Here is a 17850-nt window from a genome sequence, read left to right on the forward strand (position 1 = left end):
AAAAGTATACAGGGGACGTGCCACAAACTCACTCCAGTCAGAGGGGGGATTATGCAATGGGTTAATATTTCAGGACAGTTACTTAGGCTAGGTTCATATCTCCATTCGGGTTTCCATTTAGGGGGTTCGCTTGAGGACCTCCCCGAACGGAAACCTAAACCACATAAAAAAAGCGGTTACCTTAGGAAACCCATGAACTCCATAGACTTAATGGGGGTCGTGTGGTTTCCGCACAAAAAAGGCTGAGAGAAAAGTGCAGTTTGCAGCACTTTTGTCTCTGCATTTTTCATGCGGAAAGGGGACTGGAATCCCTGAACACACATGTGAACCGAGTCTTACAGATATTCCAAACTTAGCAAAACAATAGTGGGTTTTTTTTATGCAGTTTTTGCAAAACCCGCTATCATTTTTTAAAGAGAAGTTTCCAGGTACATTCAGTATGCTGGAGCAAAAAAAAAAAAAACATGACGAAAAACATTTCTAAAAATGTGACAAAAAAAAAAACCACATCATGTAAAAAACTGCACCAAAAAAGTTTCCTAATTCTTGAAGTAGATTTTTTTTTCAGCTTGTAAAAAACTCTAGGATTCGGTCTGCTTCTGTATGGTGTAGGGTTGCAGCAACAAATTTAGCATGCGTTTTACTTCCATGGTAGTCATTGCTTCCCTAAGCAACTGTACCATCAACCAGCAATCATGTTGGAGTCTGTCCTATAGTTCATTAGTCACATTAGCGCCCCCTATCATGCCCCTTATATAACAGCAGTGGCAAACGTATATCCACTTCTTGCAATAGTCTCGGCAGAACCTTTTCCCCTTACCCAATATTAACAGCAGAGCTTTCATCAGAGCTTTAGTAAACGGAGAAGTGCTCCGACCCTGTTGGAGATCCAAGGGGATAGTCAGGACCTATAAGTATCTGGGTGTGCTCCTCAATATTAAAGTAGACTGGGCTGATCACCTGGATGTGCTGCACAGAAAGGGTCACAGCAGTCTCTACCTGCTTAGGAGGCTGAGGGCCTTCAGAGTCCAGGGGACACTTCTTAGGGCCTTTTTCAACTCTGTGGTTCAGCCATCCTTTTCGGTGTGGCCTGCTGGGGGAGCAGTATATCAACCAGGGACAAAAATAGACTTGACAGGCTGATCAGAAGGGCCAGCTCTATCCTGGGGAGCCCCCTGGACCCAGTACAGGTGGTGGGTGACAAAAGGACACTGTCTGTGGTGAGCTCCATGCTGGAGAACAAATCCCACCCCATATATGAGACCTGGATGGCACTTAGCAGCACTGTAAGTGACCGTCTGCTTCACCCCAAGTGTGAGAAGGAGCGCTATCGCAAGTCCTTCCTTCCAACCACGATCAGGCTGTATAATCTACATCAGACCAAGCGAAGATCACTCCGTACAGAAAACTAATGATTAGGAAGTCTTCCTTCTTTCTCTTCTCTTCCTTAGCTGCTATGGACTACTAGTATATCTTCTCTTCTCAGCATATGTGTGTCTACGTCTGTAATATATTACTGTGTATTATCCTGTACCTGTATTACTACGCTGCTGTAACATACTGAAATTTCCCCACTGTGGAACTATTAAAGGATTATCTTATCTTATCAGTAGTTAAAACAGTGTCCTCCTTCCTTTCACAGGAAAGACCCTTTTCTACCAGTCATAACAAAAGTACTAGGTAATAGACAAAAGAAACAGACGTCCACGATGGTGAGGAAGGATTGAGTGAAGTGCGCTCAGGAATGAACTGACAATCCCAAAAAGCGATATTTCTCCAAATTTATTGTTAAAAGCACAACACGTTTCGGGCCGAGCCCTTTCTCAAGTGCAACGATAAAACAGGTTTGTGTCCTCTAGCGATGTGTTGTGTTCACCATCAGCATCATGGACGTCTGTCTCTTTGGTCTATTACCTGTTGCTGATCATGCTATCAAGTTAGCGTTTAGGGAGAAGTTGCTGCCACCACAATTTGGGTTTAATATATGCTGTATCTGATGTTGTGACGGCTTTCACAACATCTTGAGGTAAGAGGCCATTTTGCTGATTTCTTACCACATTTATGTCAATTTAAATACTACACTATAATTTCGCTCGGTGTCTCCCACATCTTTTCTCTATAACAAAAGTGCTGTCCGGTGTCATCACAGCACATTCCTCCATATTTATATGCTATCAGATAAAAATAAAACATGGAACTGTCAACTGGTTCAGCTCCATACAGTTTGTACCCAACTGCTAAATGTATATAGGGCTTTCGAAGAAGGTCAGTTCTATAGTGGCTGTGATAACCTAAGGAGTAAGTTTTTTTCCAGTCCTCTTATGGCTGTACCTATATACAGAGTTTTACAACAATGTTCTAGTTCTCTTAATAGACACTGCTCCCAAAGCAGTTGGAGTTTCCTCTATAACCTTCACCATTCCTGAGTAACAGGTACAGTTAGTTTTGGTGCCTGATGTGCTATTTAAGCTCTGTAATGTCAGCAGGGTAGTGTCAGGAAGGGGGTGTGATTCAGAGCTCCAATCAGAAGCAGCCAGTGTCATAGCTCAGAACCACCCCTCTGGTCTGTTCCTGTCTGACACCGCCCTCCTGACAGTAAATAGCTTGTGAGGCACCAAAACTGACAGAATTGATTGCTCAGGAATGGTGATGGCTAGAGAAAAAATTCCAACAGTGCCAGAATCAATGTAGCAAAGACTTTTAATTCATGTAAAGAACTGGATTTGTTGCAGGTGGTGAAAGGTCCTCTTTATGGTTCCATTCAGATAATGTTATTTCTACATCTGTTTAGCAGAGCCTTTTAATGGGTACCAAGAAAAATCAGAAGCCAATGGATGACTAAAGAAATCAATATTAAAATACAGATCTGTTTCTGTCTGGGTTTTTTTTTTTTTTGTTTTAGCACTGGTCTCTATGTAAATGGACAACCAATTTTTTTTTCCCATCAATTAAAGGATACCCGGGTTTTCATGAGAAGTTGAAATATGTGCAGTGTCTTGCTGGGACGTCTGTTCTACGACTGTATAAGCTTTCATGGTGTCACCATTTTTTCTGCTGCTGATAATAAACATTATGGCTGAAACCCATTTTTCAATAGTCTCTGAGACCGGGGGCATGTACAATAAGGAATAGTCTGTCCCACTTCCCTATCCATTATATCTCATTTGGTTTGTTTACATATAAGTCTGCCAGGAGTAACAGTTCAATAGCAAACAAATACCTGTGACAAGCCCAAGCGACCATAACAGATGGACACTGAACTGCAAATATAGGGCAGCTATAGGACATCCAGACATGACACAAGAAAAGAGCAAACTAGGGGGCCACACGGTGGCTCAGTGGTTAGCACTGCAGCCTTGCAGCACTGGGTCCTGGTGTTCAAATCCCGCCAAGGGCAAAAACCATCTGCAAGGAGTTTGTATGTTCTCCCCGTGTTTGCATGGATTTCCATCCCATATTTCAAAAAAGACATACTGATAGGGAAAAATGTACATTGTGAGCTCTACAGGGGGGCTCACAATCTACAAAAAAAAAGAAAAAAAAAAAGAAAAGAGCAAACTATGCGCACAGTCGAGAAAGCTGCTGCTGTCTGTGAATAAGATCCCATCACACAAAGCAGTTACAGTACACTGCGTGAGGACAGACAAGAACCTCCCCCTCCAGAAGCTACGGTCCGAAAACCATTCTGCTTTGGGCGTCCTCTCCCGTCATCTTTCCCAGACAGTTGTGCCGTGCCATTATCACTTGGTTAATCCAAGTGGCCAAGTCCTCTTTGGTGGAGTCAGACCGACACCCCCCCCCCTTCCTCCCAATGAAGGAAAAAGGTTCATCAACTTTACGGGTTTGAGGAGCTCTGCAGTTGAGCACTCCCGATCTGTTCTGGTTGCCTGCCTACCTGGTATCAGTACACTCGTAAAGACACCTAATTCCCCCACCAGCTCCCCAGTTGATAAATGCTTTTCTTGGGTCTATAGACTCCACCGTCTTCTCACCCCACATACTCTCGCTTGATCTAGTCTGTATGAATCTGAGTTTACTTGAGCCTACCAATTGCCCTCCCCCCTTCCTCTTCTGTTGTCTGTTCATCATGTTATCTGTTAATGTAGTGTTTATGTAACTGGATGATATGATATTTTGTCCCACTGAAGTTCCTCTATGTATCTCTACCACGAATTTTGTTAGTTTTGGATATTATTTCATAAAAAATTAATAAATAAAATAAATAAAGATAGAAAAAAATAAATAAAAAGAACCTCCCCCTCCACTAAATGTGAACCCTCTTGCATCTATGGATATCAAACTTGCTTAGGAACAGTAAGTGAACTACAAATTAGCTACAAGGGAGACACCTAGTGGCAAGAACTATAGGCAAAAAACAGCAACTTTTTTAATTAAAGCATGTTACATTTGGTAATGTAACATGATATTTATAGATATATCGCATATATCACTAATCCTTTTTGTTCTATTCTTAGAGAGCCCCTCCAACATTAAACCTGAAATAATACATCTTAATCTCTCACCTGAGCTAGAATCCTGATGCTTTTCTCTGCTTCTTCGTTTCTTTTTTCCCTATAAAACAAAAAACTTTTTGTTAACCAACAAAATAAATATACAGTGTTGGCCAAAAGTATTGGCACCCCTGAAATTCTGTCAGATAATACTCCTGTTCTTCCAGAAAATGATTGCAAGCACAAACTCTTTGGTATTAATATCTTCATTTATTTTGCTTGCAATGAAAAACCACAAAAGAGAATGAAAAAAAAAAGTCAAATCATTGATCATTTTACACAAAACTCCAAAAATGGGCCGGACAAAAGTATTGACACCCTCAGCCTAATACTTGGTAGCACAACCTTTAGACACAATAACTGCGCACAACCGCTTCCGGTAACCATCAATGAGTTTCTTACAAGGCTCTGCTTGAATTTTAGACCATTCTTCTTTGGCAAACTGCTCCAGGTCCCTGAGATGTGAAGGGGGCCTTCTCCAAACTGCCATCAAAAGATCTCTCCACAGGTGTTCTATGGGATTCAGGTCTGGACTCATTGCTGGCCACTTTACAAGTCTCCAGTGCTTTCTCTCAAACCATTTTCTAGTGCTTTTTGAAGTGTGTTTTGGGTCATTGTCCTGCTGGAAGACCCATGACCTCTGAGGGAGACCCAGCTTTCTCACACTGGGCCCTACATTATGCTTCAAAATTTGTTGGTAGTCTTCATAATGCCATGCACACGGTCAAGCAGTCCAGTGCCAGAGGCAGCAAAGAAACCCCAAAACATCAGGGAACCTCCGCCATGTCTGACTGTAGGGACCGTGTTCTTTTCTTTGAAGGCCTCTTTTTTTTTTTGTGTTGATGCCTTTTCGTACTTTTGTCTCATCTGACCAGAGAACATTCTTCCAAAACGTTTTTGGCTTTCTCAGGAAATGTTTTGGTAAACTCCAGCCTGCTTTTTTAGGTCTCTGGGTAAGAAATGGGGTCTTCCTGGGTATCCTACCATACAGTCCCTTTTCATTCAGACGCCGACGGATAGTATGAGTTGACACTGTTGTACCCTTGGACTGCAGGGCAGTTTGAACTTGTTTGGATGTTAGTCGAGGTTCTTTATCCACCATCTGCACAATTTTGCTTTGAAATCTCTCGTCAATTTTTCTTTTCCATCCACATCGAGGGAGGTTAGCCTTGGTGCCATGGGCTTTAAACTTCTTGATGACACTGCGCACGGTAGACACAGGAACATTCAGGTCTTTGGAGAAGGACTTGTAGCCTTGAGATTGCTCATGCTACCTCACAATTTTGCTTCTCAAGTCCTCAGACAGTTCTTTGGTCTTCTTTCTTTTCTCCATGCTCAATGTGGTACACACAAGGACACAGGACAGAGGTTGAGTCAACTTTAATTCATTTCAACCGGCTGCAAGTGTGATTTAGTTATTGCCACCACCTGTTAGGTGCCTCAGGTAAATAATAGGTGTTGTTAATTACACAAATTAGAGAAGCATCACATGATTTTTCAAACAGTGCCAATACTTTTGTCCACCCCCTTTTAATGTTTGGTGTGGAATTATATCCAATTTGGCTTTTTGACAATTATTTTTGTGGTTTTCCATTGAAGACAAATTAAATGAAGATAATAATACCAAAGAATTTGTGATTGCAATCATTTTCTGGAAGAAAATGAGTATTATCTGACAGAATTGCAGGGGTGCCAATACTTTTGGCCAACACTGTATAAAATGTGGAAGTCCATGTAGGAGATGCCCCACATCCATAAACTACATTAGCATGCTGATTTACTGCAAATAGGCACAGGTTTCAGATGCTTCATTGGTTTGTTGTGGTTATGGGTTCACCTCTGCGCCAGACGTCCATCTGAAATCGCTGAATGAAAAAAATACTACAAGCCTGACTTTTTTCAGTGATTTCAGTTAAAAAGAATGGATTGACCCCATTATAGTCAATATTTAAGTGGTCCGCTAGTCAAACCAGTGCGTACACCTGACAAACGTGCCTTAAACAAGCAGTTGAATACTGCAATGATTTACAGCACAAGTATATGCTGATTGAGGTATTGCTGTAGGTACTCCAGCACTGTCATATACACTGACACCAGGAGTGACCCCTAAGATCACAACTGCATTTTGTACGGTGAGTGAGCAGCCAACTCCCATCATATAAACATTACTGCTGATCTGTGAGGGTCCTGGGTGTCAGACTCTGACGGATCTAAGATAGGTCACCTTTTCTCAACAGAGAAGTCAACCAGAGTCACTTCATTTATCTGTTCTTGGAGTCATATCATAAGGTCACCCACTATCTGTTTGGATTAAGAAGTCACTGTTCTGTAAGACTTGCTACAATAAAATACTTGTATATATATAATCATGTATTCTCATCACGTACTTACATAGTTGTCCCGTGCAGACCAGCCAGGGTAGAGCTGCATATGGAGTTGCCTTTCTTTCCTAGCCAGTTCATAGTACTTTGCTTGTTCTTCTCTGGACAGTGCATGCCACTAGAAAAGTAAGTAATACCATCACTATTTTACAGTACCTGGTCACTATCAATATAACCGTACAGAGAACTCAAGTCTGTAAATATTTCAGGAATACTGGGATTTGCTAACTCTATAAATAATGTAAATCTATAAGGGTGAAAAAGAGAAAACCGTCAGCTCTCCGAAGATCATAAAAAATAACTTTTAATTCAACAAAATTAAAATGTGATCAACATAACAAAAAAGTGACAATAGATCAAAAATAAATGCAGCGTATTTTTATGGGGATTTATTTTTGATTTATTGTCCGGAGTACCCGTGCACATATCTCAGAAGACCTACATGCATAGGTGAGCCACAATTGTGTTTTTCTTCTTATATTAATGTAAATCTATAATGTGAACTTTTATTAGTTGGTTTTTAAACTGTTACTGTATGTTACGGCTTGACAATTCATCGTAAAATGACAGAAACTGAACCTCATCACAACTTAAATAATAATAACTTGCTCACATCAACTATTTTGATCAGGTTATTTTGCATCCACGCCATCCTATCTCACATTGCCTTTGGCTAAAAGGGATAGGTCACTAACTGCATGCTATTCAATTAGTGTACTGGACAGCATACAGTAAGTGACATATCCCATAGCCAATGTGATGGTGGTTCAGTATGGGATCAATGTGCGCCTTCCCTTGATATAACTGGAAACATTATAGTGTGTAACTGCCATCGGCCTGTATAGAATACATTATGCACCATGCCCTTGAACATCTTTTATGTACACATGTACCATACATATGAACATAGCAGACATGCATAAGCAGGGTGCTTAATGTAACCTATACCAGCTCATAAATACATTCATTATATACTAGTTATACCATATATCTGAAACCTTAAAAAAATTCAGCTTTAAAAGAAAATGATTCAGGTTATACTATGCTGCATTCTAGTAATACAGAGTTGTAAACATTGCTGCCCTTATAGTGTATATGGTAATATATAGTGTACTGCTCTGCATACAGTATATACTCTGAGGACTGTACTGTATACACTATATACTATATAAACAGTGCTATCCTCTTTCTTAGTATATACTACACTCACCGGCCACTTTATTAGGTACACCATGCTAGTAAGAGGTTGGACCCCCTTTTGCCTTCAGAACTGCCTCAATTCTTCGTGGCATAGATTCAACAAGGTGCTGGAAGCATTCCTCAGAGATTTTGGTCCATATTGACATGATGGCATCACACAGTTGCCGCAGATTTGTCGGCTGCACATCCATGATGCGAATCTCCCGTTCCACCACATCCCAAAGATGCTCTATTGGATTGAGATCTGGTGACTGTGGAGGCCATTGGAGTACAGTGAACTCATTGTCATGTTCAAGAAACCAGTCTGAGATGATTCCAGCTTTATGACATGGCGCATTATCCTGCTGAAAGTAGCCATCAGATGTTGGGTACATTGTGGTCATAAAGGGATGGACATGGTCAGCAACAATACTCAGGTAGGCTTTGGCGTTGCAACGATGCTCAATTGGTACCAAGGGGCCCAAAGAGTGCCAAGAAAATATTCCCCACACCATGACACCACCACCACCAGCCTGAACCGTTGATACCAGGCAGGATGGATCCATGCTTTCATGTTGTTGACGCCAAATTCTGACCCTACCATCCGAATGTCGCAGCAGAAATCGAGACTCATCAGACCAGGCAACGTTTTTCCAATCTTCAATTGTCCAATTTCGATGAGCTTATGCAAATTGTAGCCTCAGTTTCCTGTTCTTAGCTGAAAGGAGTGGCAACCGGTGTGGTCTTCTGCTGCTGTAGCCCATCTGCCTCAAAGTTCGAGGTACTGTGCGTTCAGAGATGCTCTTCTGGCTACCTTGGTTGTAACGGGTGGCTATTTGAGTCACTGTTGCCTTTCTATCAGCTCGAACCAGTCTGGCCATTCTCCTCTGACCTCTGGCATCAACAACGCATTTCTGCCCACAGAACTGCCGCTCACTGGATGTTTTTTCTTTTTCGGACCATTCTCTGTAAACCCTAGAGATGGTTGTGCGTGAAAATCCCAGTAGATCAGCAGTTTCTGAAATACTCAGACCAGCCCTTCTGGCACCAACAACCATGCCACGTTCAAAGGCTCTCAAATCACCTTTCTTCCCCATACTGATGCTCGGTTTGAACTGCAAGAGATTGTCTTGACCATGTCTACATGCCTAAATGCACTGAGTTGCTGCCATGTGATTGGCTGATTAGAAATTAAGTGTTAACGAGCAGTTGGACAGGTGTACCTAATAAAGTGGCCGGTGAGTGTATATATGGGGCTGTACACTTGGCTGCTTATGCCCTTATAATTTATACTTTGTACTGTATACTATAGCTGTCCTGGCAATCATGGCAGAAATTTATATATATATATATATATATATATATATATATATATATATATATTAATATATATTCACACATATAAAAACTGTACAGATCAATACATGGGATTTTCACCTGGGGCATAGGGCTAGAAAATTAATCAAAAAATAATAAAAATAAAATTTAATGGCATGGTGAGGCCCCCTTAGTCCCCTATACACAGTGTAAAGCACTCTCACAAACAGTGCACCGCTAGTACCCACATATAAAAAAATATAGTGATGCCTTCGTGCCACCATACACAGTATACTGCCCCCTTAGTGGTCCACACACTTTCCTGTCACATCAGCTGCCATCAATGGCTTTAGGAATTGCTGCAAGTTATGTTCAGACACTGACAGCATCAGGGCTAAGGAGGAGGAGCCAGGAGCGAGGAGAGGCGAGTATTAGTTAACATTAGCCAATACCTATTGAAATAATCTAATAATCTAATTGGCTGGCTCCAGCATTTGGATTGCACTCACCCTCCTTCCTAGGATCTGATTGATGGCTGCACTCTCTTTCAGTGTGCACTCAGCAATAACCTTCGCACGCATCTCTTTCATATATAACATAAAAGCATTGAGTGGTTTCTTAATGGTCGGTTTCTTGGGTTCCTTTTCTCTTTTTGGTTCTAAATGAGGTTTCCTGAAAAGCATAATGATAAATGAACATAATAATGAGATAAAGTATAATATTAGCAGGAGTTTCACACTATTAGTGGCATCACTTTTCATCTAACAAAAGTGCTTCCATATCTGCAGTTCCAATAGTGTCAATGCTGTGGTCTGACAGTCTTTCTTGGAGGGCAGAGATGTCTCTGTAAGGTTCTTCAGATAGTTACAGCTGTACCTATATTGTTTCTTTGTATCAAAGACATACACTTATAGTTGGCCATAGATGTAATGGCAACCTGTGCACGATACCTTTTCCATACAGTGCAGATTTTATAGCCACAACATGTCATTTTATCCTGCTAATGTTCACTGCAGATTGCAATGGTAAGAGTGAGAATTGTAAATCTGCCACAAACACATGTAGATTTTGCCACCATAAAGTATATATGATGTTTTTATACCCTCATAGAGCAGATAAACCGAGGTTTTATCGAATAATTAATTACATTGTATTTAGTGTCTTTAGTCAGCAACACAGAAATCTAAATCTATGAAACTAATATAGACAGACAACAGACAGCAGTGTTGGTTTCATCAGGTCGGTTGGTTGATGAACCAACCTTACACAGATGAGATACATATAAGACAGACTGAAAAATCTATTTATGTATCTGATCTGATTGGCAGATGTATACAGTTCATGAGGAAAAAACAAAAATGCACCCTCTATGAACTCTATAGCATGATTAAAAAAAAATAAAAATCTGGTCTAGATGAAAATACAGAAGCAGTATGTAGCTTCCAGAAGTGTATAGGGCCAGTCAGATGCCGCTCATGAAATGTCCTGGATTAGCTGATCATCATCCGGTATGACTGCCTCTATAAAAGCAGGAGTTTGGTGGTCTGGAGCATTTAGGTGTGTGTTACCACAATGCCAAGAAGGAAATACTTCTCAGGAGTGGAAATCCCAGCAAGTAAAAAACCCAAGAGATACATTACAAGCCTCAGAATGTAAAATGTTCATGTTTAGTTGATAATAACTAATAACAAATGGCTGTGAGAGCTCACCAGAAAACAATATGTGATAGGAGGCACAGGTTCTCTACGTGAGAGACTGTATGGAGAGCACAGGGAGCCATCACAGTTATTGGATAAGAGCTGACTTGTACATGCTAAGTGCATTGGGAGAGCCTATTTGGTATCCTCTTCAATATGGCAGGATGATACTGCCTGAAGTTGGAATTTTGTCTCTATCCCCACCATTCCTGAGTAACAAGCGCAATTAATTCTGGTGTCTGATGAGCTTTTTCAGCTCTGTAATGTCAGGCAGGTGGATGTGATTCAGAGCTCCAATCAGAGGCAGCCAGTGTCAGAGGTCAGAACCACACCCCTTGCCTGCTCCTGACTGACACCGCCCTCCTGACAGTACATAATCTAAATAGCATAAGTTGCCCTAAAACCAACAGCATGGATTGCTCGAGAACAGTGGGGGCTAGAGCAAATAAAATTCCAGATGCATTGAATCAGTAGAGCAGCAGCTATTAACTCATGTAAAGAGTTGGAATTGTTGAAGGTGGTGAAAGGTCATCTTTAAAGGGAGCCTGCCACTGGAACCCAACATGTCAAATCAGTCCAACAGATAGAGAGGCAGTGGCGGATCCAGGGTTTGCGGGGCCCTGGGCAATTGACTTTGGCGGGGCCCTACGCGCAGCGCGCTGCAGCAAATTAGGCCCTGCCCACTTTTATGTTGACTCCGCCCATTCTCATTCATTTTTCATGTGATTCCACACAGTATAATCCTCCTACAGTCACCCGTAAATTATATGTCCCCCCTCCATCTCTCCCCATTTTCATATACACCCTTCATCTACCCCCAGTTTCTTGTCCTCCCCCTCTATCTCTGTCCCCAGTTTCATGCCATTCTCCCCCTTTATCTGCCCACAGTTTCATGTCCCCCCCGTCTCTGCCCCAGTGTCATGCCATTCTCCCCCCTTCATCTGCCTCAGTGTCATGCCATCCCCCCCTTCATCTGCCCCAGTGTCATGCTGTTCTCCCCCCTTCATCTGCCTCAGTGTCATGCCGTTCTCCCCCCCTTCATTTGCCCCAGTGTCATGCCGTTCTCCCCCCCTTCATTTGCCCCAGTGTCATGCCGTTCTCTCCCCCTTCATTTGCCCCAGTGTCATGCCGTTCTCGCCCCTTCATCTGCCCCAGTGTCATGCCATTCTCCCCCCTCCATCCACCCCAGTGTCATGCTATTCTCCCCCCTTCATCTGCCTCAGTGTCATGCCGTTCTCCCCCCTCCATCTGCCCCAGTGTCATGCCGTTCTCCCCCCCTCCATCTGCCCCAGTGTCATGCCGTTCTCCCCCCTTCATCTGCCTCAGTGTCATGCCGTTCTCCCCCCTCCATCTGCCCCAGTGTCATGCTGTTCTCCCCCCTTCATCTGCCTCAGTGTCATGCTGTTCTCCCCCCTCCATCTGCCCCAGTGTCATGCCGTTCTCCCCCCCTCCATCTGCCCCAGTGTCATGCCGTTCTCCCCCCTCCATCTTCCCCAGTGTCATGCTGTCCTCCCCCCTCCATCTGCCCCAGTGTCATGCTGTCCCCCCCTTCACCTGCCCCAGTGTCATGCTGTCCCCCCCTTCACCTGCCCCAGTGTCATGCCGTTCTCCCCCCTCCATCTGCCCCAGTGTCATGCCGTTCTCCCCCCCTCCATCTGCCCCAGTGTCATGCCGTTCTCCCCCCCTCCATCTGCCCCAGTGTCATGCCGTTCTCCCCCCTCCATCTGCCCCAGTGTCATGCTGTCCCCCCCCTCCATCTGCCCCAGTGTCATGCCGTTCTCCCCCCTCCATCTGCCCCAGTGTCATGCTGTTCTCCCCCCCCTCCATCTTCCCCAGTGTCATGCCGTTCTCCCCCCTCCATCTGCCCCAGTGTCATACTGTCCCCCCCCTCCATCTGCCCCAGTGTCATGCCGTTCTCCCCCCTCCATCTGCCCCAGTGTCATGCTGTTCTCCCCCCCTCCATCTGCCCCAGTGTCATGCTGTTCTCCCCCCCTCCATCTGCCCCAGTGTCATGCTGTTCTCCCCCCCTCCATCTGCCCCAGTGTCATGCTGTTCTCCCCCCCTCCATCTGCCCCAGTGTCATGCCGTTCTTCCCCCCTCCATCTGCCCCAGTGTCATGCCGTTCTCCCCCCCTCCATCTGCCCCAGTGTCATGCCGTTACCCCCCCCCCCCTTCATTTGTCCCCCAGTTTCATGGGCCCCCTTCATTATGTTCCACCTTAATATTTAATACAAAACAAACACTTACACTCACCTTCTATCACTCACCTTCCATCGTTCCCCCGACGCTCCTCTCTCTCACTACAGTCACATACGCGATGCAGGAGCTGTGACCTCAGCTCCTGCTTAGCTGCGGCCCGGCTTGCGTGTGTAAGCGTGATGTGATGACGTCATCGCGCCTACACACGCAAGCCGGGCCGGAGCTTTAAAGCAGGAGCTGAGGTCACAGCTCCTGCATCACGTATGTATTTAGCTCATCGGCGGACGGACGCCGATGAGCTGAAATCGTGAGAGGCTCTGTGGGCCCCGGCACTTGCCCGACTATGCCGAGGCTGACCGGGACCATTTTATTAGGGCCGGGCCGCGGGGCCCCGCTAAGCGCGGGGCCCCGGGCGGTTGCCCGGCTCGCCCGGCCCTGGAACCGCCCCTGTAGAGAGGTTAGGGCCACCTGGATCTAATGGAGTTATCCCTTTGTTAATGGGTGCTTTTTGTCTATATACAAGTCAGTAATTGGAGCAACGGCAATGAACTTGTCGTTCCAAAGAACTCATTTGCATATCTGTAAAAAAGACAATATCTTGACAAAAGTGGCAACAAGTCACAAACTGAAAACATGTTTGGTTCAGGTGACCCAAACCCACCTAGGACAGAGGACGCCCTCTCCTCCATTATCTTTTCATAGAACATAAAGACATAGGTTAAGAATCATACCAATATTAAAACATTCCAATAATAATATTATAAAACAAAACCAAACCAGCTGCTCTGACTACTTACATGCCCCTGTCATAGCAATCCATATCCTTATTCCCTGAGTGAGGCACTATGGCTGGGTGAGGAATTCCTGTTGTGTGTACACCAGATCCAAGCATTAGCGGATGGGTAAACCTGAAAACAAGAACATACCCTGCAGATTAATCCTCCTTTGGCCAAGAATAAAACAATATGATGGATGTTGTTCTAGTTTGGGATGTGTTTAAGCCTTATAATCAATATGGTCTAGAATGCATTTGAGGCTTCCATTGAGGCTTCCAGGGATACATTTCCCAATACCTCTGATAGCAGTCTTCGATGTATACAGCAGCCTCTCCTAACATCATAAAATCCAAAAGAAAAATGTATTTTGATACATACCCCCTTTACCCATGCCAAAAAAGTTAGTCCTTTGGCATATATTTGGGACAATGGGGTCTTATAGATTTCTACTGAGACACTAGCCAAGCATAGAGGAAAAATGCTGTGCAAAAGGAACTTTATTCACATGAATGAGTTCAATAGTTTATTGAAATGAGAACATGTAATAGCAAAGTGACGACACTTTAGAGTAGTCTTACCAAGTACTGTGCAGGTGCGCATACTTCTTGAACTAACACATTCACACATGACCTGAAGATCTGTTCTTGAGCATTGAATTAATAATATATATATATATATATATATATATATATATATATATATATTGTGAATTACAAGGGGCAGGTCAAGAGGAATGGGTTTTGACCTGTGGCTTTGTGCCCGTATGTAATGTTGTCATTGTGCCTATCACTTACTTGCTGCCTCCAGGCTTCTATAATAACGCTTTTATTTGGAATATTCCATCATCTCTGATTCACAGTCATGTTATACTTACAATGAAAATGGTTTCCTAAAGGGGTACTCTATTATCAGCAAGTCAATAGTCTTTAGTCTTAGCACAGGTGAAAATGGGAGAGGAGGCAGAGCGATCCAGGGGATGGGGGCTGGTTATGATTATGGTGTAATTTAACTAATAATCTGAACCTTTTGGAGCAATTTTCTGGTTACTTAATAAATTCCCCCTCCCTTGTATTAGAGAACTTGCTATTTTTTATATTAAGGCTGGCACATTTTTAAAAACTGGTGAGCAAGTTAGAAAATGTACAAAGCGGCAACTTTTTTGGTGTAACGGTCTGCGCTAAAAGATGTGTCACTTTTCATCAGAAAACATGGTTGATAACTTTAATAAATCCCCCCCATCATTCTAATTTTAGAATTCCACTCAATTTTATTTCCCAAATTGCAGTGACACCATCACTGATATGCATATTTTTTTTTAATATAAAAAAGTAAAATATTTTGTGACCATTACATTACAATCATTTGTGCTGAATTTTTTTATGCCTATTTTGCAGATTTCATCTACTACATAGCAATAGCTAATATTTAGGTTAAGGTCAGGTAGAGATCCGTTTTTCCAAGTTTCTTTCTGCTCCCTTCTCAGGGGTATGATACATCACACGGGAATTAAGCATACAAATATGATTTTATTGCGAAGTTTAGTGTAGGTTTATCCTGTACTGTATATGCAGACTTATCTTTTACATCTATGGTAGGCTACATGCAGTTTATTTTTTTTCTATATACAGTAGAAAGTGTCCACTGTTGATGTAATACCACAGTACACCACATGGTGGAGTTACTATATAAGTTATAACACAGCAGTCAAACTATTGCGGATATCCAAGTATGAAAAATTGTTCCAGATTCCCCATTTAAAGTCTAATAGTTTAGTAGAATGGAGAGGAGAGGTAAGGAGTATGATGTAGGTTTATCTATATCCAGATGTTAACCTTTTGTTATAGTGCATGTGTTATGGTAGGCACACAAGGAAAAACCTAATTGGAACTATGTTTAGCAATCCAAGTGAACAGGTATGGTTAGGGTAGGCTCAACATCTAATAAGCACTGATGGCATATACTCCGTTATAAAACCAAATGTTGTCGGACTATATCATATATTGTTTGTTCACTAATGAACCAGTAGCAGAATGTTGTTGTAGTCTATCACACCATCTACTATATCTAGATATTATTTGCTGAAGTGTCCATCAATGACATCACCCATTTATGAATATATCACCTTCACTTACATGACCCTCCCGTGCACTTTTAGGCTGGCTTGCATATCTATTAAAGGATGGGTTATTTCTGCATTGGTTTGTGGCCACAAAAGTAAGTTTCTATTGGTTTGGTAGATAATTTGAACCTAGCAGACTCCCTTTAAAAACAAAGTGTGTATCATTGAGAAGGATTCTAACTTTTTTTCCCCCTATAATAAATGAAGCTGTTAATATGAATTAGAATTTTCACAACTTTACCGTTCCACGAATGCAGCTTGGAATTAAAGGAACTTTCTGGGGTTAAGATATTATTGACCTGAGGATAGGCCATCAATATCGGATCAGTGGAGAGTCCAACTTTAAAAGGGGTTGTCCAGGACTTTCATTTACTGTACTTACTCTGCCGATTTTATGAAGCTGTATCTGGGAGTTCCAGGCTGCATCTGATTCTGGGCCACTTGACTGGAACCAGCCGTGTGTCCTGGGTCACTCCTCCTCTTCCCTCTCCTGTTTCACAGGTTATCTTGTGCTACAAAGGATGTTTGACTATAGTAAAGCCAAGTCCCCTGACATAGGTAACTAGCTGTAAAAACAGGAGAGGAAGAAGGCACAGCGACCCACAGACTGGTTCCAATAGTGTAGCCCAGAATTGGAATCGGCCCGGAACCCGCAGATCCAGCTACATTTCTATCATGTCCCAGGTTTAGAAAACTACGCATTAGCATAAAGTCAACACCCCCCCCTTCCCTCATAGATTGTAAGCCCTCGCGGGCAGGGCCCTCTACCCTACTGTGCCAGTCGGTCATTGTTAGCATTATATCTACCTGTATATTCTGTGTATTGTATGTAACCCCCAAATGTAAAGCACCATGGAATTAATGGTGCTATATAAATAAATATTATTATTATTATTATTATTATTATTATTATTATTATTATTAACACACACCAGCCTTTTTTTTTTGTCAAATTAAAACATGGTTCTTAAATTTTGATGCCAATGGGGTCCATGGATTCTCTAGACCCTAGCCTTAAAGGCAGGGAAGGCACAACATGTGTACTACCCATACCTGTACTAGTCTGTAAAACTTGGTGAGATTAAAGGCTGATGCTGGTACCACATGAGCTGCCACACCTGCTGAGAGTGGATAGAGCATCTGATATGGTTGCATAAGGAGGATGGGTTGGGAGGGGCAATTCTGTTTTGTAGGGGTTTTTTATGTACATTATTTTATTGTGTTTCAATTTTTTTTTTTTAAAACCTAATAAAAACAACACTGAAAAGGCCAAAGCTCCCTTATTGAAAGCCGTCATAATTGAGCCTACATTATGTTGCCACTGCCACACGACTGTTCTAATGGTGTTCATTTTAGTTTCTTCCTGTACTTGAAACATAGAAACACTGACTGAACATCTATATGTATATAAGTGAAGGTGTATTTACATACATACATATATACATACAGATATGACACTAGATATAGCTGTGAAAAACTGAATGAAAACGTCCAAGTTTATAAATGCTGGACATGGAACAGATATATATGCTAATAACTGTTAGGACCGCCCACTGGACTCTTCTATACATAGAAAGAACAGATAAATAAATGGGTAAATGACAAGTTAGATTAAATCTTTCCCCAGAAAACTGTAGATCTCAATCTCCTCAGCTCCTCCTGCAGATTACA

General features: G+C 42.5%; 1 protein-coding gene across 2 annotated transcripts in view; it reads right to left on the reverse strand.

Annotated features, from left to right (window-relative positions):
• The window catches only part of TCF7 (transcription factor 7), a 135061-nt gene that overhangs the window by 10999 nt on the left and 106212 nt on the right, over positions 1–17850 (reverse strand). For both annotated transcript variants that reach the window (XM_075274899.1, XM_075274898.1), the window contains exons 7-10: positions 14082–14192; positions 9898–10060; positions 6903–7010; positions 4524–4572 (exon numbers count right to left, since the gene is read on the reverse strand). In XM_075274899.1, coding sequence (XP_075131000.1) covers positions 4524–4572; positions 6903–7010; positions 9898–10060; positions 14082–14192 — 431 coding nt within the window. The remainder of the gene's footprint in view (positions 1–4523; positions 4573–6902; positions 7011–9897; positions 10061–14081; positions 14193–17850) is intronic.

Source organism: Leptodactylus fuscus, chromosome 5, assembly GCF_031893055.1.
Source record: "Leptodactylus fuscus isolate aLepFus1 chromosome 5, aLepFus1.hap2, whole genome shotgun sequence".
NCBI classification, from domain to species: domain Eukaryota; kingdom Metazoa; phylum Chordata; class Amphibia; order Anura; family Leptodactylidae; genus Leptodactylus; species Leptodactylus fuscus.